Below are 27,286 nucleotides of genomic sequence, written 5' to 3' on the forward strand. Positions count from 1 at the left end.
GACATATTTTGGTTTGAAAACAAATGAAAGCAGTTACGACTTTGTCATGTTGTCTGTAAATTCTGCAACACCAGAGTCAAGTACTGGACAATTCTACACATATATACTTGTTACTACAGTATCACAACACCAGAGTCAAGTACTGGACAATACTACACATATATACTTGTTACTACAGTATCACAACACCAGAGTCAAGTACTGGACAATACTACACATATATACTTGTTACTACACTATCACAACACCAGAGTCAAGTACTTGACAATACTACACATATATACTTGTTACTACACTATCACAACACCAGAGTCAAGTACTGGACAATACTGCACATATATACTTGTTACTACACTATCACAACACCAGAGTCAAGTACCGGACAATACTACACATATATACTTGTTACTACAGTATCACAACACCAGAGTCAAGTACTGGACAATACTACACATATATACTTGTTACTACAGTATCACAACACCAGAGTCAAGTACTGGACAATACTACACATATATACTTGTTACTAAACTATCACAACACCAGAGTCAAGTACTGGACAATACTTCACATATATACTTGTTACTACAGTATCACAACACCAGAGTCAAGTACTGGACAATACTACACATATATACTTGTTACTACACTATCACAACACCAGAGTCAAGTACTGGACAATACTACACATATATACTTGTTACTACACTATCATAACATCAGAGTCAAGTACTGGACAATACTACACATATATACATGTTACTACACTATCACAACGACAGAGTCAAGTACTGGACAATACTACACATATATACTTGTTACTACAGTATCACAACACCAGAGTCAAGTACTGGACAATACTACACATATATACTTGTTACTACACTATCACAACACCAGAGTCAAGTACTGGACAATACTACACATATATACTTTTTACTACACTATCACAACACCAGAGTCAAGTACTGGACAATACTACACATATATACTTGTTACTACACTATCACGATATAACGTATCGTTGACCCTGTATTGTAATTCTTATCGTATCGCCAGATTCTTGACAATACACACCTCTTAAATGTGTTATATGTGTTAGTTGATATATATACATATATATATATATATATATGTATATATACATATATATATACATATATGTACACTATATATAGGTTTAGATATTCATCGGGATACATCGATATGAGTGATGTTTATCAATATTGTTTTATAAGATATACCATAAATGTGTATGTTAATGTATATCATTATCCTTAAGTATGTTTAATATCGCAATATATCATTGTATGCAATATATCATTGTATGCAATATATCGATTGCAAAATATTGTGATATATTGACTACAAGATGTATCACAACTTGTTCTCTGGGCTTCTTCCTGAAAAACCAAATACTTTGAATTAGTATGCAGCTACTTTAAGTCCAAACATTGAAGTAAATGTTTTTGTCCTTCATCTCTCCACACAAAGAGAGAGAGAAAAAAAACAAGTGTTACTATTTATATACTGTGCCGAGCTTGTTGTCGTTCTCCCAGCAGGACGGCGGCAGTGAATGCTTTTAAACGCTCCGGTCCGGTGGAACCAGGCGTCCCTGAAGTGATGCATGATTAAAGGAAATCTGTTGTTAAATACAAGTCGAACGTTTGTAATCCTGGTGAAGAATCGAATGAAAGTCGACTCAAGCGCCATAAGATGAAATGCTTGGAAGCCCATATGAGCAGATGAACCCGCGAGACAAACAGTTTTGTCGTGATACACATCGAAAATATGTTCCAGTCCCGGATGAAAATGTTGCAAAGACGGTTCCCTGGAGAACTCCAGGAACGAACGCTGCCACCCCTACACTCTCGAGTCTGACCTTCAAGGACCGCCGGGGCCAGATGCACCTGACTTGCAGGGCCCCGGTTTAATTGCGAGACTAGTACTTCAAATACTGAGGCATTAGTATTTGCTAGTACTTGGTGTCCAAGTGTCTCCTGGAAATCCACGCGAGACTCCCGGGAACGTGGGTCCAAACGACACTTATAGACGCACAGCAGCTGGTGCTGATCGGCAGGAGAGACGCTCTGGGCTTGATTGAGCATCCTGGGAGTTTGTCGGGGTAAACAACCTTAGGTAACCCTTGACGACGATGACGAGGGTAGAGACCCCCCCCCCCCCTCCACACACACACAGATACACAACACTGGACGATCTCCCGCCTCGTCTCCTCCATGTTGTTACCAAACTCTTCCTCTCAGGTCCACTCGCTCCACTCGTTCTCTTGTTCCCATGGAGACGGATCGTCTCTTCCGAGCGACGGCGGCGTTTGATTGCGACGCCGTCGTGTGTTTTGATGCAAGCGACGGTGTTTTGAGTTACTCTTGGAGAGTTTTCTTATCTTTAGTGGAGTTTTACCTTCTTATCTGAGTCTGTGTGTGCAGAGGTTTAAACTTTCTTACTTTGAGTTTAAAGCCTTAAAAGATGTTTTTGAATATTATAATTATAATTATTATTGTTAATAATTCTTGGATCTCCTCCCTTTCTCTCTTGTCTACTACTTTGATTTTTACTTCTACAACAAGTACTAATTTCAGTACTACTTCTACTATACTACTTTCACTTATAGTACTGCTGCTACATCCACTCCTACTAGTTCTTTTGTTTACTACTACTAGCTACTTCTTATATTCTACTTCTAATACTAGTATTACTTCTGCATCCGTTACATCCACCACTACTACTATTTCTAGTGCTACCTCTACTTCTACAGTGAGTACTTCTTCTCATATTACTTCTACCAAACTATTTCTACTAGTAGTCCTACTTCTGCATCTACTACTTCCACTTCTAGTACGACTTCGATTTCCAACTGGTACTTCAATTTCTACTACTAATACTACTTCTACTTCTATTACTAGTATTACTACATCATGTCGGCTACTACTTCTTCTAGTACTACTCTCCACTACTCTTCTAGTACTACTTTCACTTCTAGTCCTACTTCTACTTCCACAGGTACTTCTATATCCATTACTCATAATACTTCTACTTCTATCACCAGTATTACTACATCTATGTCTGCTACTACTTCTTCTAGTAGTACTCTCCACTACTCCTTTAGTACCAATTCCACTTCTAGTACTACTTGTATGTCTATTACAACTTCTATTTCTACTACTAAATCTACAACGAGTACTACTTATATTACTACTTATATTAGTAGTACTACTTCCGTATCTGTTATTTCCACCTTTAGTACTACTTCCACTTCCACAATTAATTCTACTTCTATATCTTTTGATACTTTTTCTGGATCTACTTCCTCAATGACTAATACGTAATTTCTAGTACTACTTCTACGCCTAGTACTACGTCTGCATCTAGTTCTTCCACTCGAGTACAACTTCTACTTCCACTAGTACTTCTATTACTAACGCAACTAGACTACTTCTACTACTAATACTACATACTCTTGGTTCTACTACAAAACACTAGTAAACAGTGACAACCAACTAACTGTTGAGCTTTGTAACTTATAATATTAGTACTATTACTTCTACTCTTGTTCGTTCTAATTGTACGATAGTCAGGAGTACTCCTATTGTTGCTAGTGCTAGTCTAGTACTACGAGGTACTCCACTGAACAAATACCAATTATTAAGTTTTGTGATAAGTTTGAAATCTGTAAGTTTAAAGTTTGATTGTAGTAAAACAACGACGTCTTACACTCCTGATCTAAGATCTTAAAGTTTGTGTTCAGCAGAGTCTTCTCCTTCAGCGAGGCGGTCGTCATGATTTGACGGAGTGAAGTTAGAGACGTGGTCGTCATGGTTACAGACGGTTACGGCGCGCCTACGAGTGTCGGCTTTCACGCGCCGCAGCAGTAATCCTCTCCGGGAGCGCTCGCAAGTCAACATCGGCGTTTGAAGATTTTCTACTCGTTCTTCAGAACGTGCAGCACCAGCTTTCATCCGTAACCGTGCGCCCGGGTTGACGGTGCGGCGTGACCCCATGGCGTGACCCCATGGCGTGACCCCATGGCGTGACCCCATGGCGTGACCCCATGGCGTGACCCCATGGCGTGACCCCCTCCTCCTCCATCGCTGTGATGTGTAGAGGGTTTGATCTCAGGGTCACCTGATCACATGACACACACAGGTGACTAGATGATGGATGGAGTACTATATAATAATGATTGACGGATGAAGGGTTGAAGAAACATGTCGACCGACTGAGATGATGGATCGCACCGGCCACCATCTTTGTTGTGTTGCAGCAGCCTCTTCTCTCTACTGCCCCCCTCAGGATGCTTGTGATTTCTGCATCACTGCGATCGTCATAAACCTTTTCTAGACTTCGTGGATCTCCTCCCTCTCCTGTCTACTACTTTTATTTTTACTTCTACAACGAGTTCCTTATTTTAGTACTACTACGACTATGTTACTTCCACTTATAGTACTACTACTACATCCACTCCTACTACTACTTTTGTTTAATACTACTAGCTACTTCTAATATTCTACTTCTACTTCTAGTATTACTTCTGCATCTATTACTTCCACCACTGTTTCATATCTAGTGCTACCTCTACTTCCACAGTGAGTTTTACTTCTCATATTACTTCTACCAAACTACTTCTACTAGTAGTCCTACTTCTGCATCTACTACTTCCACTTCTGGTACGACTTGAATTTCCATTACTATTAGTACTTCTACTTCTATTGCTAGTATTACTACTTCATGTCGGCAACAACTTCTTCTAGTACTACTCTCCACTACTCTTCTAATACTACTTTCACTAACAGTACTACTTCTACTTCCACTGGTACTTCTATATCCATTACTCATACTACTTCTACTTCTATCACCAGTATTACTACATCTATGTCTGCTACTACTTCTTCTAGTACTACTCTCCACTAGTACTCCTTTAGTACTAATTCCACTACTAATACTACTTTCATGTCTACTACTACTTCTATTTCTATTACTTAATCTACAACTAGTACTACCTCTATTACTACTTATTTAGTAGTACTACTTCCGCATCTATTACTTCCACCTTTACTACTACTTTTACTTCCACTGCTAATTTTACTTCTATATATTTTGATACTTATTTTTCTAGATCTACTTCCACAACGACCAATACGTAATTTCTAATACTACTTCTACGCCTAGTACTACGTCTGCATCTCTCGTCTGCATTCTTCCACTCTAGTACAACTTCTACTCTCACTAGTACTTCTTTTAGCACAACTAGACAACTTCTACTACTAATACTACATACTCATGGTTCTACTACTGAAACCATACATTAGTAAACAGTGACAACCAACAGCTGTTGAACTTTGTAACTAAATATTAGTACTATTACGTCTACTGTTGTTCGTTCTACTAGTACGATCAGGAGTACTCCTCCTGTTGCTAGTGCTAGTCTAGTACTACAAGGTAGTCCACTGAACAAATAACAAGTATTGTATACAAGTACTAGTGATTCTGGTTATGTGTATATCAAGTGTGTATTTGACTGAGAAATATACGGATGCTTCATCTAGAAATGTTTCACTCGACTAGTTCGCCGACACGTATGACCAGCGTTTGTGCTTCGAAGAATCTCACGAAGATCTTATCCAGGAGAAGATGGAGCTGGTGAGGCAGCAGATCCAGACCACGACTCGGACCGGTCCGTCTGAGCAGCATCTGCTCCGGATGACTTGATGCTCAGACACGTCTGCAGAACCAGCTCCATTCCTCACACACCACTAAGTTAGCTGGGATGCTGCTGGTCATAATGTTTCGGTTCTCTATTTACAATCAGTTGCTACAATAACAACCAGATAACTTTGTATAATACTATTAAGTTGATAGTAGCATTACCCCGCCTTTTGTTAGTAATACTACTGGAAGAGGAAAGTGAGCAAGAGTATTATCTACTGATAGTACTACTAATACTTCTACTACTACATCATTTGTTACTGAATTCTCTACTGCTAAAAACAACAACCCTGCCATAGAACTGGGTTCACAAAACATTAATCTCATTGCTGCATTGTTTTAAGTGTGTGGATCTGAGACACACACTTAAAACAATGACACACACACACTCACACACACACACACACACACACACACACACACACACACACACACACACACACACACACACACACACACACAAACAAACACACACTGAGGCGCCATCACTATTAATTCACGTCACATCCTCTGTTTTATGTCTGTCCCCATATGAACTATTGCTCTGACAGAATATGAAATATAGTACCACACACACACACACACACACACACACACACACACACACACACACACACACACACACACACACACACACACACACACACACACACACACACACACACATGCACAAAAACAAATGTGCAAACACACACACACATAACACACGTACACACACACACATACTAACACATACACATGCAAACACACAACACATGCAAATACACTCACATTTGCAGACACACAAACAGGTAAACAAACACAGGTAAAGACACACAAACACACACAGGTAAACAAACACACAATGTGAAGAAACACAGTGGTAAAATACACACACAAACATGCAGGTAAAGACACACACAGACACAAACACACATGTTTAAGACAGACAAACACACATACAAACAGGGAAAGACACACAGGTAAAGACACACACACACACACACAGGTAAAGTCACACACACACACATGTAAAGACACACACAAACACACAGGTACAGACACACACAAACACAAACATGTAAACACACACACGTAAAAACAGGTAAAGACACACAGTGACACACACACACACAGGTAAAGACACACAAACACACAGGTAAAGACACACAAACACACAGGTACACACACAAACACACAGGTGAAGACACACACAAACACACAGGTGAAGACACACACAAACTCACAGGTACAGACACACAAAAACACACAGGTAAAGACACACTCAAACACACAGGTAAAGACACACACACACACAGGTAAAGTCACACTCACACACACAGATAAAGACACACAGGTACAAACACACGCAAACACACAGGTGAAGACAAACACAAACTCACAGGTAAAGACACACCCAAACAAACAAGTAAAGACACACACACAAACAGTTAAACAAACACAAACAAACAGGAAAATCCACACAAACTCACAGGTAAACACACACATTAAAACAGGTAAAGACACACCTAAACACACAGGTACAGACACACACAAACACACAGGTAAAGACACAGACATGTGTCCAGGATGCTTGAACCTTGACCTCTCTCTTCTTCTTCTCTCATGTGTTTCTCTCAGAGGAGTTGCTTCCCTTCAGAGGTTCTGAAAATAGAGTGTAGAAGTGGGTCAGCTGCTGCTGCTGCTGCTGCTGCTGCTGCTGCTGCTGCTGCTGCTGCTGCTGCTGCTGCTGAGGCTCCAGGATCCTTGTTTCCAAACATGGACAGACGTGTGTTGTGCTCACGAGCTCGGCAGCGTCGCACAAGTGTGTTGCTCAGGAGTAAACAAACACAACGGTCTCTGACCTTGAAATCATGTTCTGCAGACTCCTGAGACGTGTCCTCAATATTGTGTTGAACCCTCAGAGGTGACCCGGAGAGTGGGCCGTAAAATTATGACCACACAGAAGAACATCTATGATGACAGCTGCAGCGTTTGAGTGACAGGACTGTTGTGTCATGTGACCATCGCAGTCTGACCACGAGTTATCGTATGACTGTGTGTTAATGTGTTTGTGACTATCAAGTGACATGTTAGACTATCAAGTGACATGTTAGACTATCAAGTGACATGTTTGATTATGAAGTTACAGTTTGATTATTAGTGAACACGTTTGACTATCAAGGTACTTATTTGATTATTAAGTGACATATTTGACTATTAAGTCACATGTTTGACTATCAAGAGACATGTTTTACTATCAAGAGACATGTTTGACTATTAAGTGACATGTTTGGCTATCAAGTGACATGTTAGACTATCAAGTGACATGTTTGATTATGAAGTTACACGTTTGATTATTAGTGAACACGTTTGACTATCAAGGTACTTATTTGATTATTAAGTGACATATTTGACTATTAAGTCACATGTTTGACTATCAAGAGACATGTTTTACTATCAAGAGACATGTTTGACTATTAAGTGACATGTTTGGCTATCAAGTGACATGTTAGACTATCGTGTGACATATTTGTCTATTAAGTGACATGTTTGACTATCAAGAGACTTGTTTGATTATCAAGTGACATGTTAGACTACTAAGTGACATGTTTGACTACTGATATTCTTTTTTGACTATCAAGTGATATGTTAGTCTATCAAGTGATATGTTAGTCTATCAAGTGATATGTAAGTCTATCACGTTATGTTTTAGACAATCAAGTGAAATATTTGACTATCAAGTCACATGTTTGACAATCAAGTGACATGTTGGACTATCAAGTGACATGTTAGACTATTGGGATATGTTTTTGGCTATCAAGTGATATGCTAGATTATCAAGTGCCATGTTAGGCTACTAAGTGATATGTTTGACTACTGAGATTCTTTTTTGACTATCAAGTGATATGTTAGTCTATCAAGTGATATGTTAGTCTATCAAGTGATATGTAAGTCTATCAAGTGATATGTAAGTCTATCACGTTATATTTTAGACAATCAAGTGAAATGTTTGACTATCAAGTCACATGTTTGACAATCAAGTCACATGTTGGACTATCAAGTGACATGTTAGACTATTGGGATATGTTTTTGGCTATCAAGTGATATGCTAGATTATCAAGTGCCATGTTAGACTACTAAGTGACATGTTTGACTACTGAGATTCTTTTTTGACTATCAAGTGATATGTTAGTCTATCAAGTGATATGTTAGTCTATCAAGTGATATGTAAGTCTATCACGTTATGTTTTAGACAATCAAGTGAAATATTTGACTATCAAGTCACATGTTTGACAATCAAGTGACATGTTGGACTATCAAGTGACATGTTAGACTATTGGGATATGTTTTTGGCTATCAAGTGATATGCTAGATTATCAAGTGCCATGTTAGACTACTAAGTGACATGTTTGACTACTGAGATTCTTTTTTGACTATCAAGTGATATGTTAGTCTATCAAGTGATATGTTAGTCTATCAAGTGATATGTAAGTCTATCAAGTGATATGTAAGTCTATCACGTTATATTTTAGACAATCAAGTGAAATGTTTGACTATCAAGTCACATGTTTGACAATCAAGTGACATGTTGGACTATCAAGTGACATGTTAGACTATTGGGATATGTTTTTGGCTATCAAGTGATATGCTAGATTATCAAGTACCATGTTAGACTACTAAGTGACATGTTTGACTACTGAGATTCTTTTTTGACTATCAAGTGATATGTTAGTCTATCAAGTGATATGTAAGTCTATCAAGTGATATGTAAGTCTATCACGTTATATTTTAGACAATCAAGTGAAATGTTTGACTATCAAGTGAAATGTTTGACAATCAAGTGACATGATTGACAATCAAGTGACATGTTGGACTATCAAGTCACGCTAGAGTTGAACTGCAAGTCCTAACTTGTGTTGTCTTCCAGGTTTCAAGTGTCCTGTCTGCTCCAAGTCCGTGGCCTCTAATGAGATGGAGGTTCACTTCATCATGTGTCTCAGCAAACCTCGACTCTCCTACAACGGTGAGTGACTCGTGACTCGTCTCGTGACTCGTGTCGTGACTCGTGTCGTGACTCGTGTCGTGACTCGTCTCGTGACTCGTCTCGTGACTCGTCTCGTGACTCGTCTCGTGACTCGTGTCGTGACTCGTGTCGTGACTCGTCTCGTGACTCGTCTCGTGACTCGTCTCGTGACTCGTCTCGTGACTCGTCTCGTGACTCGTCTCGTGACTCGTCTCGTGACTCGTCTCGTGACTCGTGTCGTGACTCGTGTCGTGACTCGTGTCGTGACTCGTGTCGTGACTCGTGTCGTGACTCGTGTCGTGACTCGTCTCGTGACTCGTGTCGTGACTCGTGACTCGTGTCGTGACTCTTCTCGTGACTCGTCTCGTGACTCGTGTCGTGACTCGTCTCGTGACTCGTCTCGTGACTCGTCTCGTGACTCGTCTCGTGACTCGTCTCGTGACTCGTCTCGTGACTCGTCTCGTGACTCGTCTCGTGACTCGTCTCGTGACTCGTCTCGTGACTCGTCTCGTGACTCGTCTCGTGACTCGTCTCATGACTCCATGATCCAAACTCACGATCCACACATCAGTGAATCGACTCCTGACTCTCTTTTACATTACGACCACCGACCAGTCCGAGGTGAAGAGCTGTTCAATGAACATCTGGTCCTCTCAGGGCCACAGCAGCGCTAATGGCTACTGTGTAAACTGTTCATGAAGAGGACACGAGTAATGAGGCGACAATTATGAGCGAGTCATGTCGTGATGGTTGAGAGACGACAACGTTTTCACTGCAGAGCAGCAGCAGCAGCAGCAGCAGCAGCAGCAGCTGGTTATTATTCCCTCTATCAACCTGCAGCTCTTTATTTGTTTGTCTTAGTGACACACACACACACACACACACACACACACAACACACACACACACACACACAACACACACCTCACACACACACCGGGACAAGGTGACCTGCAGCTACACACTCGCAGTACATGTGCACAGTCGTCAGAAAGACAAGTTCATGTCAATCAAAGAGTCACTAAGGGCGACCGGACGACGTTGGCGCTGTCAATCTTTCATCGTTGCCGGGCAACCAGGATGTGTCCGGCGTGTACAACGTTAGCTGCACTTATCATTATGACCACCTGCAGGTCAGAGGTCAATCAGTGACTGTAGCTCCTTATACCTGTCTGAAGGATTATCCCGTCTGTCTCTCCTCCGTCATCACGTCTGTCTCTCCTCCATCATCACATCTGTCTCTCCTCCATCATCACGTCTGTCTCTCCTCCATCATCACGTCTGTCTCTCCTCCGTCATCCCGTCTGTCTCTCCTCCATCATCACGTCTGTCTCTCCTTCATCATCACGTCTGTCTCTCCTCCGTCATCACGTCTGTCTCTCCTCCATCATCACATCTGTCTCTCCTCCGTCATCACGTCTGTCTCTCCTCCGTCATCACGTCTGTCTCTCCTCCGTCATCACGTCTGTCTCTCCTCCATCATCACGTCTGTCTCTCCTCCGTCATCACGTCTGTCTCTCCTCCGTCATCACGTCTGTCTCTCCTCCATCATCACGTCTGTCTCTCCTCCGTCATCACGTCTGTCTCTCCTCCGTCATCACGTCTGTCTCTCCTCCATCATCACGTCTGTCTCTCCTCCATCATCACATCTGTCTCTCCTCCATCATCACGTCTGTCTCTCCTTCATCATCACGTCTGTCTCTCCTCCGTCATCACGTCTGTCTCTCCTCCATCATCACATCTGTCTCTCCTCCATCATCACGTCTGTCTCTCCTCCATCATCACATCTGTCTCTCCTCCGTCATCACGTCTGTCTCTCCTCCATCATCACATCTGTCTCTCCTCCATCATCACGTCTGTCTCTCCTCCGTCATCCCGTCTGTCTCTCCTCCGTCATCACGTCTGTCTCTCCTCCGTCATCACGTCTGTCTCTCCTCCATCATCACGTCTGTCTCTCCTCCATCATCACGTCTGTCTCTCCTTCATCATCACGTCTGTCTCTCCTCCATCATCACATCTGTCTCTCCTCCGTCATCACATCTGTCTCTCCTCCGTCATCACATCTGTCTCTCCTCCGTCATCACGTCTGTCTCTCCTCCATCATCACATCTATCTCTCCTCCGTCATCACGTCTGTCTCTCCTCCATCATCACGTCTGTCCCTCCTCCATCATCACGTCTGTCTCTCCTCCATCATCACATCTGTCTCTCCTCCATCATCACATCTGTCTCTCCTCCGTCATCACATCTGTCTCTCCTCCGTCATCACGTCTGTCTCTCCTTCATCATCACGTCTGTCTCTCCTTCATCATCACGTCTGTCTCTCCTCCATCATCACATCTGTCTCTCCTCCGTCATCACATCTGTCTCTCCTCCATCATCACATCTGTCTCTCCTCCGTCATCACATCTGTCTCTCCTCCGTCATCACGTCTGTCTCTCCTCCATCATCACATCTATCTCTCCTCCGTCATCACGTCTGTCTCTCCTCCATCATCACGTCTGTCTCTCCTCCATCATCACGTCTGTCTCTCCTCCATCATCACATCTGTCTCTCCTCCATCATCACATCTGTCTCTCCTCCGTCATCACATCTGTCTCTCCTCCGTCATCACGTCTGTCTCTCCTCCATCATCACATCTATCTCTCCTCCGTCATCACGTCTGTCTCTCCTCCATCATCACGTCTGTCCCTCCTCCATCATCACGTCTGTCTCTCCTCCATCATCACATCTGTCTCTCCTCCATCATCACATCTGTCTCTCCTCCGTCATCACATCTGTCTCTCCTCCGTCATCACGTCTGTCTCTCCTTCATCATCACGTCTGTCTCTCCTTCATCATCACGTCTGTCTCTCCTCCATCATCACATCTGTCTCTCCTCCGTCATCACATCTGTCTCTCCTCCGTCATCACATCTGTCTCTCCTCCGTCATCACGTCTGTCTCTCCTCCATCATCACATCTATCTCTCCTCCGTCATCACGTCTGTCTCTCCTCCATCATCACGTCTGTCTCTCCTTCATCATCACGTCTGTCTCTCCTTCATCATCACGTCTGTCTCTCCTCCATCATCACATCTGTCTCTCCTCCGTCATCACATCTGTCTCTCCTCCGTCATCACATCTGTCTCTCCTCCGTCATCACGTCTGTCTCTCCTCCATCATCACATCTATCTCTCCTCCGTCATCACGTCTGTCTCTCCTCCATCATCACGTCTGTCTCTCCTCCATCATCACGTCTGTCTCTCCTCCATCATCACATCTGTCTCTCCTCCATCATCACATCTGTCTCTCCTCCGTCATCACATCTGTCTCTCCTCCGTCATCACGTCTGTCTCTCCTTCATCATCACGTCTGTCTCTCCTCCGTCATCACATCTGTCTCTCCTCCATCATCACATCTGTCTCTCCTCCGTCATCATGTCTGTCTCTCCTCCGTCATCACGTCTATCTCTCCTTCATCATCACATCTGTCTCTCCTCCATCATCACATCTGTCTCTCCTCCATCATCACGTCTGTCTCTCCTCCGTCATCACATCTGTCTCTCCTCCATCATCACATCTGTCTCTCCTCCATCATCACGTCTATCTCTCCTTCATCATCACATCTGTCTCTCCTCCGTCATCACATCTGTCTCTCCTTCATCATCACATCTGTCTCTCCTCCATCATCACATCTGTCTCTCCTTCATCATCACATCTGTCTCTCCTTCATCATCACATCTGTCTCTCCTCCATCATCACATCTGTCTCTCCTCCATCATCACATCTGTCTCTCCTCCATCATCACATCTGTCTCTCCTCCGTCATCACATCTGTCTCTCCTTCATCATCACATCTGTCTCTCCTCCATCATCACGTCTGTCTCTCCTCCATCATCACATCTGTCTCTCCTCCATCATCACGTCTGTCTCTCCTCCATCATCACATCTGTCTCTCCTCCATCATCACATCTGTCTCTCCTTCATCATCACATCTGTCTCTCCTCCATCATCACGTCTGTCTCTCCTCCATCATCACATCTGTCTCTCCTCCATCATCACATCTGTCTCTCCTTCATCATCACATCTGTCTCTCCTCCATCATCACGTCTGTCTCTCCTCCATCATCACATCTGTCTCTCCTCCATCATCACATCTGTCTCTCCTCCATCATCACATCTGTCTCTCCTACATCATCACGTCTGTCTCTCCTCCATCATCACATCTGTCTCTCCTCCATCATCACGTCTGTCTCTCCTCCATCATCACATCTGTCTCTCCTCCATCATCACGTCTGTCTCTCCTCCATCATCACATCTGTCGACTGTGATTCAATATGAAATTCAATTGCTCTAGTGTTTCTTTAAGGTAATGTTTTTCATGTTTTGGGATTTATTATATATATATATATATATATATAAATATATATATATATATATATATATATATATATATATATATATATATTTAATCTACCTTTGTTTTTGGAGGTTTATTTGTTCCAGTTTTTTGTAATATTTCTTGTTTTTAGAATTATTTATTATTGAAGTATTTTGGGGTAATCTTTCATATGTTTTCTGAAGTAATTTGTTCCGTTTTCTTTGTTGTTTTTGTTTTTTGTTAGTATTTCTATTTTTGGGTTAGTTTTCATAGTTTGTAGTTTACAGAGTAATTTGTTTTTATTTTTTAGGTAATGTTCACTCTGTTTGGAGTTTGTTTTTTTATTCGTTTTTTACTCCTTATATTTTCTACCAGGATTTGAATAATTCAGGAAAAACATATTACTCATAAAAACAGTCCGAATAAATCAGTTAAAAAGAAAATTATTCAGAAATAACAGAACTAATCAACACAAAGAAACAAACCACTTCAAGTAGATTTATTAAGCTCCAATAAAATGTGTCTCGAATTGAATAACTAAACAAAAAAAAAATTGGTTTTATTTCAACTAAACCCACCTATGGCCACATCTCTGTCCATCGACAAACATACGATAGAACTTTATCATCTCAGCGTCTCGTCTTCCTCTCGGTCGTCCGCGACCTTGGGCGACCTCCATGTCCAGTGGTTTCGCAGCATGATTCTGCTCCACTTGTGCTGAAGTCCCTTCGGGTCACGGACAGAACTCACGGGGATCGTGTCGGTGTTTTGACGTGAAGCTCAGACTCTCGTGTTGCTTCATCCATTGTCTGCAGCAAACGATGGTCGCTCTCCGCGAGTATCGGGGTGTTTTCGGGGCGTGTTGGTAGCCGGGCGTGAATAGGAGGAACAATAGAAGACGGAGCCGCGAGACGAGGTTATGGGAGTTTGCGTGAGGAACTGAGCTGATTTGCAGTCGAAGCATTTGTTTCTGTCTCTTACTCCGTCTGCACCCCCCCGTCCTCGTGTGCCCCAATTTCTGCCTTCAACTCAACTCTGCTACAACCTCTGGATGCTGATCCACTTCTTCATTTTCTGCCTCAGTTCTCATGAAATGTTACTTTCGATGAGCGAGTGAAGTCATTAGTGTCGCCTCATCAGGTCTTACGAGACTAAGAATCACACAAAAAGGGAAAATGTAAAAATCAATTTAGAAAAAGTGTAAAAAAAAAAACATTTGTGAAAAATACTTAAAGCAAACTATTGTTAGCTTAAAACAGTGTATAATAAAAAAAAATGAAACATTTATGAAAATTAATTATAGAATTGTAAGAAAAATGTAACGTTAAACTTATATATATATATATTTTGAAGATTACTGTGGTAAAATATGGCATTTTAGGGAGAAGATTTCCGATGGAAAGTGTACCAAGTACAGAGAGTGTCCAACTTACAGAAAGTGCCCTAAGTACAGAAAGTTTTTGACGTACAGATAGTTTTTGACGTACAGAAAGTTTTTGACATACAGAAAGTGTCTTATGTACGGAAAGTGTCCGTCGTATGTGAAATGTCCAACGTTCAGAAAATGTCCAAATAGAGAAACTGTACCAAGTACAGCACCTGTCCTAAGGACATAAAGTGACCAAGGCCCAAAAAGTGTCCAACATACTATGACGTAAAGATAGTGTCCTAAGTACAGAAAGCTGTGTCTGACGTTCAGAAAGTGTCCTTAGTACAGAAAGTGTCCTTAGTACAGAAAGTGTCCTAAGTACAGAAAGTGTCCTTAGTACAGAAAGTGTCCTTAGTACAGAAAGTGTCCTAAGTACAGAAAGTGTCCTATGTAAAGAAAGTCTCCTAAGTACATAAAGTGTCTGACGTTCAGAAAGTGTCCTAAGTACAGATAGTGTCTGACGTTCAGAAAGTGTCCTAAGTACAGAAAGTGCCCTAGGTACAGATAGTGTCCTAAGTACATAAAGTGTCTGACGTTCAGAAAGTGTCCTAAGTCCAGAAAGTGTCCTAAGTACAGAAAGTCTCCTAAGTCCAGAAAGTGTCCTAAGTACAGAAAGTCTCCTAAGTCCAGAAAGTGTCCTAAGTACAGAAAGTGTCTGACGTTCAGAAAGTGTCCTAAGTCCAGAAAGTGTCCTAAGTACAGAAAGTGTCCTAAGTCCAGAAAGTGTCCTAAGTACAGAAAGTGTCCTAAGTCCAGAAAGTGTCCTAAGTAAAGAAAGTGTCCTAAGTACAGAAAGTGACTGACGTTCAGGAAGTGTTTGACATACGTAAAGAAAGTGTCCGACACACGTGAAGTGTCTGACGTACTTAAAGTGTCGTCACTATTAGACACTTTGTGGAGATGCATCACATCCTGTAGTTAAGAACCTACTTTGTTAAGCTTTAGCTTTTTTGATGTTTGTCGTCTGGATCCATACGTGCGACAGTAGAGGACTCGTGCACCGATGTAGGACTTAAGTGTGTCTCCGTGCAGACGACGTGTTGGCGAGGGACGCCGGCGAATGTGTGATCTGTCTGGAGGAGCTGCAGCAAGGAGACACCATCGCCAGACTGCCGTGCCTCTGCATCTACCACAAAAGGTGAGTCTGTCCGAGTGGCTCACCTGTGGCTCACCTGTGGCTCACCTGTGGCTCACCTGTGGCTCACCTGTGACGTGTCTCCACAGCTGTATAGACTCCTGGTTCGAGATCAACCGCTCCTGCCCTGAACATCCTTCCGACTGACGTCAAGGTGACACACACTCGGAATAACAACAACAACAACAACAACTGTGTGTCGAGTCATTTTGTGAAGCAGCTGCCGTGAGATAAACAGATATTTAGTCATTCGCACCCTGTTGGACTCATAAATATTGAAATACTCGTTCATCGTGATCACCCTCATAACGTGAAGGTGTGAGACATGAAGACAACATGCAGTGTTTTCTTGAAAATGTTTCATAATTATATTTTGTTATTTCGTTGTAGATTTATACAATTGACATTCTTATCTTCAACATACACAAGATACAAAGTGTAACGGGGTGCTACATATCACCGCACTGCAGCTACAACTGTTAGCCACTAGCTAAGCTAGCCCTGTTAGCCACTAGCTAAGCTAGCCCTGTTAGCCACAAGCTAAGCTAGCCCTATTAGCCACTAGCTAAGCTAGCACTGTTAGCCACCAGTTAAGCTAGCACTGTTAGCCACTAGCTGAGCTAGCACTGTTAGCCGTGAGCTAAGCTAGCCCTGTTAGCCAATAGCTAAGCTAGCCCTGTTAGCCACTAGCTAAGCAAGCCCTGTTAGCCACTGGCTAAGCTACCGCTGTTAGCCACTAGCTAAGCTTGCACTGTTAACCACGAGCTAAGCTAGCCCTATTAGCCACTAGCTAAGCTACTGCTGTTAGCCACTAGCTAAGCTAGCACTGTTTGCCACTAGCTTTATCTAGCCCTGTTAGCTACTAGTTAAGCTAGCGCTGTTAGCCACTAGCTAAGCTAGCACTGTTAGCCACTAGCTAAGCTAGCAAGTATAGCATTGAGTGTCAAATGTCCTTCACTTGACATTCCAGTGTAATTCAAACTTCATTTTAACACTTTCTATCATGTGTTAGTTCACTTCACCACTATCTCACTACCAACAAAATCTCATCAAACTGCTGGAGACCTTGGCTCCTGCAAGACTTTGGCTCATCTGTGATGTGACTTAAAGAAACAGTGAGTTTGAAACAGAAATGGAAGAGTTACTGAATGTTAAAGTGCAGGACGAACATAAAAGATTATTTTTATTGTAGAAATGAAACTTTTATTTTGAAAAACATCTAGTTTCGTATCAAGAACATAATTTGAATCATTTATTTATAAAAAATGAGTATCTTCTCACATGACCGCACCCCTCTCTGTCTCAAGGACGCCTGGTGATCCAAGCGTTAACATCTGGGCACCAGACCGTCAACCCGACTCCTCCATCTTGACCCGGAACATGATTCAACAGAACCAAAAAAGTGTGTCTGTGTCGTTGATGTACAATAAAGGGCCGACCTTCTCCATCGCTCGTCCACCGCCGCCACCCGCTGAGACACCCCTGACCCCCGACCCCCCCAGTGCTGCCGACCCGAGTCGCCCCCCTCAGGTCAGGCCTTCCATCTGGTCCATCCGTGTCCAGCGCTCCCATGGCCTTAAGACAAGAGGGGGAAACGGGGCAACAACCGAACGCTCTGGACTTTTTTCACCGAGTGGAAAAGTTGCACAATCTCGCCACGTGATCACGGACGCCGCCTGGTGGGGTTCGCTCGTCTCGCCGCTGTCGTGTTCCGACCAGCAGGGGGAGCCACCTGCTACACAACAGAATGTCATCTTCCCCGTGCGGGTCTTACGTTCGTCCTTTTTCTTCTGTTGAGGATCAAAAACATGTTCGTCCGACTCTACCTCTGGAGTGGAGACGGCGAGAGACGCCTCCTGTCAGCGACTGAAGGTCTGAGACCTCAGGGGTCAAAGGTTAATGCTACAACGATAAAACAAAACTTTACAAGGTACAAAAAAAACTATTTGGAAACTACAAAAAGAGATTATCAGCCATATTGTAATTAGTCACCCGTCTTGATTTCCCAACTTTTAATTTTTAAGCAACTTTTTTTTAGCATTTGAAATTAGCTTGATAGCCATTAGCATCACGTAAACAGCAGGTGGCAGTAGTGTTCCTTCACCTGCTAGTACAACACACTGGTCCAGGAGAGAAGAAACAAAGAGTTTTAAAAAATCCTCAAAAAACTTGTGGATCCAGATGGTCATTCGGAACATTTATTTACCTACTTCTTGACGAAAAGTTTGGAATTAAAAAAAAGGAAGTCGAGTCATAAGAAAGAAGTGAAAATGTTTATGACAAAAAACATATTTTGCTGAGAAAATGGTGAACAACAAGCTGAAAATAAATAGATAAAAATAATCTGTTCGTGAAAATATCGTAAAAGATTAAGTCCTGAATAAATAAACATTTTTTATTTATATATAATCATGTGCAGGATGTCAGCCACATATTGCCCTAGATAGCTGGGATCTAAAGGCTGGGTACTGCTGGACCACAGAAGCAACTTTTGAGGGTTTGGAATTACAATTGTCACAAAGATGATCAAAGTTTTGTCTTTTTTTGTTCCTCCTCGACCTACTAAGTAGTTGCCAGTCTGGCTAGCGAGCGCCTCGAACGCCTTAACCAGTAGAACGTACATTCAGAGTATAACGTAAGAGTCTAAAAAACTTGGACCAGATCCTCAGCGGGACTGGACTGAAGTGGGTTTAGATCCTGCGCTCAACCGGAAACGACCTTTAAACCGTCTCCGCGGGGGCGTCGTGTAAACGGCGCTCTGACTCTCATACGCCAGATTAAAATAGCAACATTTTTTGATCCTCAACAGAGTTGTGTGTGTCGAGGGGGGGGGGGGGGGGGGGGGGCAGGGCTGGGACATGGAGCCTTACTGAGCATGCTCAGTTCTCCTGGAGGGTCCGGGTTGAGAGTGGTCAGCAGTGACATTTGTGACCTCCCCAGTGAGTGAGTGAATGAGTGAGCGTGTGATCAGAGGGCTGACCGGGACAGTGCTACTGTGTGTGCGTCTGTGTAGTGACATGTTTACAGTCTAGATGTCCCCAGTGTGCGACTGGCAGTCGTCCCTTTACTTTGCTGATGTTTACAGAGAGAAGCGACATGACATATTGTAAAAAAAAAAATGACTCATGGAACATCGCTCCGTTCGTCTCCTCTTTTTCGGTTTTTAGACCTGCCAGATTTTTTGCATCTTTTTTCAGCCTCAAAAAAAAAAAACGTGTGTGTGTGTGTGTGTGTGCGTCTAAATGTGTGGCTGTCGGTGAGCGTGTGACTCAAGAGGTCTTTTGCTGCTTGTCTTTCTGCTGATGTGTGTGTGTGTGTGTGTGTGTGTGGCCGCCTGGACTTGTCAGCCACGTAGACCCCCCCCTTCCCAAAAAAAAAAAAAACTGAAGAAAAGAGAGTCGCACTGAAATGGGCTTATTTATTCATTTGTTCATATTTAACAATATTTGTTTAATATAAAGATCATGTGAGGTGTTACTCACTCTTCAGAATGCCAAGAGCTGACGTACGAAGACAAAATACTGCATTAACGAAGCTACTGTAAACTAATGGTGGAATAAATTGTGTTAGATGAAGTCCTTGTGTCTCTGTGTCCCTTATTTACTTTGAATTAAATCATCCATATGAACAATCCCTGTCTAGACATGACCAATCAACTCTTCCGTCACTGTTGTACGTCTTGTTCTTGTGATTCTCCAAAAGTCTACGTTGAAATATTGTGATATTTTGAAGGATCGTAGACTAGACGAGATCATTGAGTCATTGATTGTAACTTGTGATATTTACTGCATGTTATATTCATCATAAAGTCATCTTTGACAATGACATATATATAGAAACGTTATGTTTTAATTATCAATCTATATACAATTTTACATTCAAATGTTAATATAGTTTATTATTTTGCATTTTTAAACTTGCAATTTTAAATGAAACCCATTGAACGGGCGAACATCCACATTTTTATAATAAATATGGCACAAAATAATGGATAATAATTCTATAAATTAATGTCAAACATTTTAAACAGAACCGAGTATGACCGTGATAGTAAAGTAAGTAAGTAAGTAAAGGTTATTTAAGATACATTTTAGACCAGGGTCACAAAGTACTTTAACAATCACAAACAATACACAGTTAAAATATATACTTTAAAACTGGCAGCCAGTGAAGAGTTTTAAGAATTGGAGAAATGTGAGTTCTTCTACTAGAGCGGCTCAGAATTCTCGCTGCAGAGTTTTGTATGAACTGCAGGTGATAACACTCGTTCTTGTTTAGACACCAAAATAAACTGTTACAAAACTCATGGATTATAAGATCCAGATCGTGTTATGACATAATTTTCCTAAATTGAGAGATTTTTCTCAGTTTAAGGAAACAGCTTGTGGTCAGTTTTCTGCAGTGTTGTTACCAGAGACATGTCTTTATCAAATACAACACCCAGGTTTCTCTTTATTTTAAAGGATTACAAGGCAGAAGCAGCTGATTGAATGTTTTAAAATGAAAGCTAGGAGTTTATTTTCAACTTCTGACTGGTATTTTGGGAAATTTCTGAGAATTAAAGTTAGAGACCGAACTACATTATCATGAAAAATAAATATAAAGTATAGAATTGGTAAATGTAAGCGTGAATGTTCAATTGAATTGAACTAAATTCACTTTTATTTAAAGTGTCAAATCATAAGAAAATTATCTTAAGGCACTCTACAGTCTAGATAAGACTATTTGGGAGAAAAGAAAAACAGATCCCAGCGAAACATAAATGAGCGAAGCTGGAGATGAAGAAGAGAAAGAAGAAAAAGTAGGTTATGAAAAATAATGACTTGAAGAATAAAAGGTGGGAGGCTATGCAGGATTTAAAAAAGATGGATGATTTGCTGCGTTAACGCCTCAAATAACTATTGTTAGTAATAATTCTGGTGTAACACTGACCTCTGCTGGCGAAATACATCAACGCAGTACTAGATAAATTAACTTTTTCTTTGTATCATCTTTATAAGTTTCATAGCAATTTTTTTAAAATACTATTTTAAAAGCATAATTAAATGGAAGAAAATCAATTTAAACGTTATTTGAACACATTTATTTATATTGAATTGATTACTCTGGTCCTTGCTCATACTTCTCTCTGATTGGTCCTCAAGAATCGGCGCCAAAATAAAATCCCGGAAGTGAAACCCGAAGAGAAGCAGATGACGCTTCGGTTCAGCTTTGAGTTGAAATAAAAAACACTATTTTCGTTATTTTTAAACAACGACATGGACACGCAGTCGTACGTTCCGGTGCCGCCGGGGATCTCCATGCAGGAGAACTTCCTGTCGCTCGACGACATCTTGCTCTCGCACGAGAGGCTCCCGAACCGCACTCAGTGCAGCTTCCCTCGGCTCGGCTTCCTGGACAAGTCCAACGACTCTCCAGACATCCTGGAGGTTCGTCATCTGTCGTTTTTTTAGTTATTATGGTGTGTTTGTCACAGCCGTGTGTTTATCTTGTGTTTATCTTGTGTTTCTCTTGTGTTTACGTCTGTCCTCCCGTGCGTTTGAGACAACATTTTACGACACTGACCCCTCCTTTACGATTGTTGTTAGCTAAACATGTTTATTGGCGGGTAATAGAATAATAATAAAACATAATATGTAAACTGATAAACAACCCTTGACAAACAAACATATTATAATAACCTAGTTTTTAAAAAATAATTTTAATTTCTGAATTAAGTTTTATTTTCCTCTAATCTTCTTTGAACGTCTCTAATTTGGTATGGTGATTTATTTATTTATTTTTCTAAGTACTACTTCGAAGTTTGTATTGGCAAGAATCGAGCGATACGATACATTTAACGATACAGAGTCAATACTATGGTATATCATAATACTGTAGTAACAAGGATATGTGTGTAGTATTGTCCAGTACTTGACTCTGGTGTTGTGATAGTGTAGTAACAAGTATATATGTGTAGTATTGTCCAGTACTTGACTCTGATGTTGTGAAAGTGTAGTACCAAGTATATATGTGTAGTATTGTCCAGTACTAGACTCTGGTGTTGTGATAGTGTAGTAACAAGTATATACGTGTAGTATTGTCCAGTACTTGACTCTGGTGTTGTGATAGTGTAGTAACAAGTATATATGTGTAGTATTGTCCAGTACTAGACTCTGGTGTTGTGATAGTGTAGTAACAAGTATATACGTGTAGTATTGTCCAGTACTTGACTCTGGTGTTGTGATAGTGTAGTAACAAGTATATATGTGTAGTATTGTCCAGTACTTGACTCTTGAACCAAAATATGTCCAAACATCAGCTTTAAAATCTGCTGCAGTCACTGTATCCTCTCGTCCTCAGTCATTGCTGGGATCTTGCAGGATTTTATTGTTACTTTACCTGCAGAGGACGTAATGACTGCTCCCAACTAGTGGCCTGAAGTTTAATTGCAACAGAAAAATGAACAAACACTGTGAATATTTTTGTATTTGGATTGTAAATAAGAAAATCTAATTATTTTATGTTCAACACACTTTTTTGAATCGCAAACCATTCAAGAACTACCGTAAAGAATAAAATATGATTTGAAACAAAATGAACAAATCGATACAGTCATGTCGGATATCAATACAGTATCGTGAAAAATTATAAATGCTTTATATCTTGCTATTCATCTCAACCTTTTTTTTTTTACAACCCTACATGCCACTGTTTCACTCAAAAAATTGCCCCATAATCCCTTGTTTTCATTAATTGATTGATTGTACTTAATTGATCCCACAGTGGGTCAATTCACATGTGCAGTAACATACATGTAACAGTACCAGCAACAGAACACTTCAAGAAACAATAAAAAAGAATGAAACAAAAATAAAATACAATCTACTATGTACATCAATGAACACTGTGCATTATGATATTAACCCAAAATACAATAAATAAAATGTTAAAGCTTACATGAACAAAAGTGCCTAATGCTAATAATTATTGCACAGAAATGGATTATTGGAAATTGATAACTTGCACTGAATGAAGAGGTTTTGACCTTCAGCATGGTCACACACACACTAATTGAAAGTTATTGGTAAATTATGATGATTATATAATAGACCATACTGTTATAAAGTACATTATTACTGTGCAGACACTTGTAATACTCCAATATTGTTTGCATAATACGCCATTTTATTTAAAATACGCCAATAATTCTGTCAAGCGAGAAAGACCAGGGGGGGCTCATGTACTAGGGGGTTTTACGCACAAAAAACGTGCTGGGCCACCTTTTACGTCAAAGTCCTTATGTATCAATACTTAAAAAAGTGGTAAAAAGTACATGCATACCCAAAAAGTCTGTAGGTCGTATACGCCCAGATCAGCTGATCAGATACACGTCACTCACTAGTCAAGTTGAGATGTTCATCATGAACGATCTTTATATTGATCATAAATGAACACACAGTAGTTGTAGTTACACGAGATCAAACGTTCTCATTCACCAAATTGATGATCTGTATTTATTTAAACAACATCGATCATTTTATAATGAATATTTTAATCGGCTATTTTACGCTATTCAGAAAAAAAATGAAAGAAATGATGAGCTTAATTTAAATATGATTTAAATATGCAAATGAGGGCTTGGAAAGGGACGAACAAGTCTGCGATTAATTCTACGATGATTGGAATGTACGAAGGATAAAGTGCCTAAATTCGCACAAAACTCATACCCATGTTTTTAAAGGTTTTCAGACCATCTGTTATCATGTTCTTCCTCATCCTCAGAATAAATAATATTTGTATATATTAAAGTTGAATTGAAGACAACAAATGCAGTGTGGCTGAGATGCAACTGAAAAAGAAATGTTAATAAAATAACAGAATTTGTAGCCAGTGTTGTCAACACAACATAGACATTTGTGGTGTCCGTTCAGAATAAAAGGATGAAATAAGATACAAAATAAGCAATGGAAAAGCACGAGTCAAGCACCAAGACGGCTGCGGCGAAGTGCAATTTAAATAAAAAACAAAGGCCTCACACAGTTGGCATCCTTCTAAAAATACTTGTGTCCCTCCAGGACACAAAGATGGAGCTCCCGCTGTGGCTGTCCAAAGGTTTGTATGAGAAGAAGAGGAGAGTGTTGTCCGTGGAGCTCCCGAAGATCTACAGAGAGGGCTGGAGGACCGTCTTCAATGCTGACCCCAATGTGGTGGACCTTCATAAGATGGGGCCCTACTATTACGGCCTGGGCTCTCAGCTGCTGCACTTTGAAACTCCAGAGAACCCAGATATTGCACAGACGCTGCTACAGGTGAGACTCGCGCTCAGATAATAAAAGTCTTTATACGTCTGGAAACCAAAACTTTCATCAACTTTTAACAGAAATGAAAAAGTATGCCATGTTGCAAATGTCTATTTTTAAGTTATTCTTCTGCTCATAAACTATTTATAATTACATTTATACACGGTACATTGTTAATTTGTAATACACTCAGACATTATTATTATTATGAGTATAATGTGTCATATTATGGTTAATGGTGAAATTATGGTAACATTATAAATATAAAACACATTTTTATAAGGAATGTTTTCCTCTCAGTTTGTATTAAAAAAACATACAACGTGACAAATCGTTTAACAAAAAAAACCCAAAACAGATTGAAAATGTGTAGCAGGATATTTAAACACCTCGTGAAGCTAAGAAAAGATCAGAAGACAACCTTGTATTATGTTTTACACATGCATGTCGTTTACGTAACCCTGACCTAGAAAACCAACAACAAAACAGGACTGTTGCCATTGTATTTCATCGCTGTACCACCAGGGGGCGCAGCCCGATCAATTAAAACGTCTAGAGGCGTAAACGTTCTCATTGAATCTGCTGCTGAATGAATGAATATTATTAGAAAATCCATTTTAACATTCGTTGTAGGGAAGGCTGGCCTGGTCTCACGAACGGTGAAGGAATATGTGTTGTTTCTTGAAGGATGTACAGTATTTGATAACACACTGATTGTTTTCCTTTATGTCTTGAATACAAGTTTTTTTTTTAAAAAACTGTCAAAATTGGGTTGAATGAATCATTTTTAAAATCATGAAGAGTGGTTCCTGACGACTCTCTATGTAGTGTATCAGATATTTGTTGTTCGTTAGAGTCTTTTAGTTTGTTAATCATTAAAAAAAATAGTTTATATATATATATATACACGCAAGTATTGTGACCAGGTGAGTAAAATGATGCATGAACGGAAATTATTTTTAAAATCCTCACAAGGACCAATACTTTTACCATTTATTGTGTGAGGATTTTTAGATTTACTACAAGGGTTTGACTTCTGTTATTTACTACATTTTAATATCACTAAATCTACATTAAATGCAGCTTTTCAAACTCTAAATGAGAAATCAAGTCGAACATTTGGCAGGTTTTATTAGTATTTGTCTTCTTCCTCTTTATATATGGGGTTGGGTCCCCGGGGGCTTCAGCGGGGGGCGCCCCAGACTTTCTTCTCCTGTATCATAAAAAATACTTTACTGTTAATGTTGTGCATGAGCTGATTTGACTGGAATTATTGTACTTTAAGTAACTCACTTATTAACTTTTTTATATCCAGGAACCTCATTGGTTTTCTTCTTTCTTTCTTTCTTGGTCCAACACTTACTCCTCATCTATAAAAAATATTTTTAAACGTCTGCTCACCCAGATAAAATAGTTCTCCGGCGAGTGTGTGGTAGGAAAATCAATACACAGACGTTTATAGCCACGACAGTCTGTCTTCTCTACTACTAACCCTCGACTAACAACACAAACGAACATCAGTCATTCTCAGTCCTCCTACTGTGCCGCCTCCAGACGTTTGTCGGTCGGTTCAGGAGGACCATGGACTCGTCTCAGAACGCCTACAACGAGGACACGTCCGCGCTGCAGGAGCGGCTGGACTCTCTGGAGAAGGTTCTGTTCAAGTCCGGTCAGAGCTGCCTCAACGGCTTCCAGAGCTGGGAGAAGGGCCGGACGTCGCAGCTCACCGCCTCCACGCTGGTCCTCAACTACCGCAAGAGGAAGATCAACGATGTCCCGCAATGATGTGTTCGTGGACAGGACTGAGGACATGAACTCTTTTACAGACCTTTGTCGTGAGTGTGTGTGTGTGTATTTCATGATGATGTTGTTCAATAAATACCTTTTTTGTAACACACGTGTTTGATTGGATGTTGAGATTATAATGTTTCAACATAGGTGTAAGATGAACGCCAGTGCAAAGGAAGGTTACTCAGTTCTGCAATCTATCTAGGAGATGGTAGCGCTTCATGATGGTTCTGAACCATGTTTTCATCACACACTGGTTTAATATCCATATTTACGTTGCAATATTCATACGAATGCTGCATTAACACGTTAAGCAGTCAACACTGTGCGGAAGAGACGCCAGTGTAAAGTCAAACGCGACACTTTTCCTGCCAAACGTTAGCTGGTCTTGATTGACGTGGTCAAGCTCCTGGTTTCTTCACCACTAGGTCGGAACTGTGAAGATATTAAAGTGTTGGAGCGTGAAAATGAGAGCTGTGAACTATCTAGAGGGACTTCCTTTATTTTCTTTGCAAATATGTTGCGCTTTCAGTGGATATCTTGTTGGTACCCATTATGAGTTATTG

At 40.8% G+C, this 27,286-nt stretch overlaps 2 protein-coding genes across 2 annotated transcripts in view; both read left to right on the forward strand.

The window, feature by feature from the left end:
- The window catches only part of znrf1 (zinc and ring finger 1), a 36,002-nt gene extending 15,777 nt beyond the window's left edge, over positions 1 to 20,225 (forward strand). Inside the window, exons 2-5 of the mRNA XM_087797925.1 lie at positions 9,635 to 9,730; positions 16,548 to 16,653; positions 16,740 to 16,804; positions 17,958 to 20,225. Of these exons, the coding sequence (XP_087654051.1) occupies positions 9,635 to 9,730; positions 16,548 to 16,653; positions 16,740 to 16,797 (260 nt within the window). The 3' untranslated portion in view covers positions 16,798 to 16,804; positions 17,958 to 20,225. The remainder of the gene's footprint in view (positions 1 to 9,634; positions 9,731 to 16,547; positions 16,654 to 16,739; positions 16,805 to 17,957) is intronic.
- Positions 20,226 to 21,835: 1,610 nt separating this feature from the next.
- gins3 (GINS complex subunit 3) lies at positions 21,836 to 26,825 on the forward strand. The gene is made up of 3 exons (XM_087797464.1): positions 21,836 to 22,079; positions 24,708 to 24,941; positions 26,487 to 26,825. The coding sequence occupies exons 1-3, from the start codon at positions 21,909 to 21,911 to the stop codon at positions 26,715 to 26,717; spliced, it is 636 nt and encodes a 211-aa protein (XP_087653590.1). The 5' UTR covers positions 21,836 to 21,908; the 3' UTR covers positions 26,718 to 26,825.
- Positions 26,826 to 27,286: the final 461 nt, after the last annotated feature.

The sequence above is a fragment of the Callionymus lyra genome, chromosome 8 (genome assembly GCF_982586985.1).
Source record: "Callionymus lyra chromosome 8, fCalLyr1.hap1.1, whole genome shotgun sequence".
Lineage (NCBI taxonomy): Eukaryota > Metazoa > Chordata > Actinopteri > Syngnathiformes > Callionymidae > Callionymus > Callionymus lyra.

Excerpts from the sequence above, each read along its gene's own strand:
- gins3 (XM_087797464.1), top strand. The coding sequence starts at position 21,909 with ATGGACACGCAGTCGTACGTTCCGGTGCCGCCGGGGATCTCCATGCAG. Across the intron at positions 22,080-24,707 it reads ACTCTCCAGACATCCTGGAG|GACACAAAGATGGAGCTCCC; the intron begins GTTCGTCATCTG and ends GTGTCCCTCCAG. Across the intron at positions 24,942-26,486 it reads TTGCACAGACGCTGCTACAG|ACGTTTGTCGGTCGGTTCAG; the intron begins GTGAGACTCGCG and ends TGCCGCCTCCAG.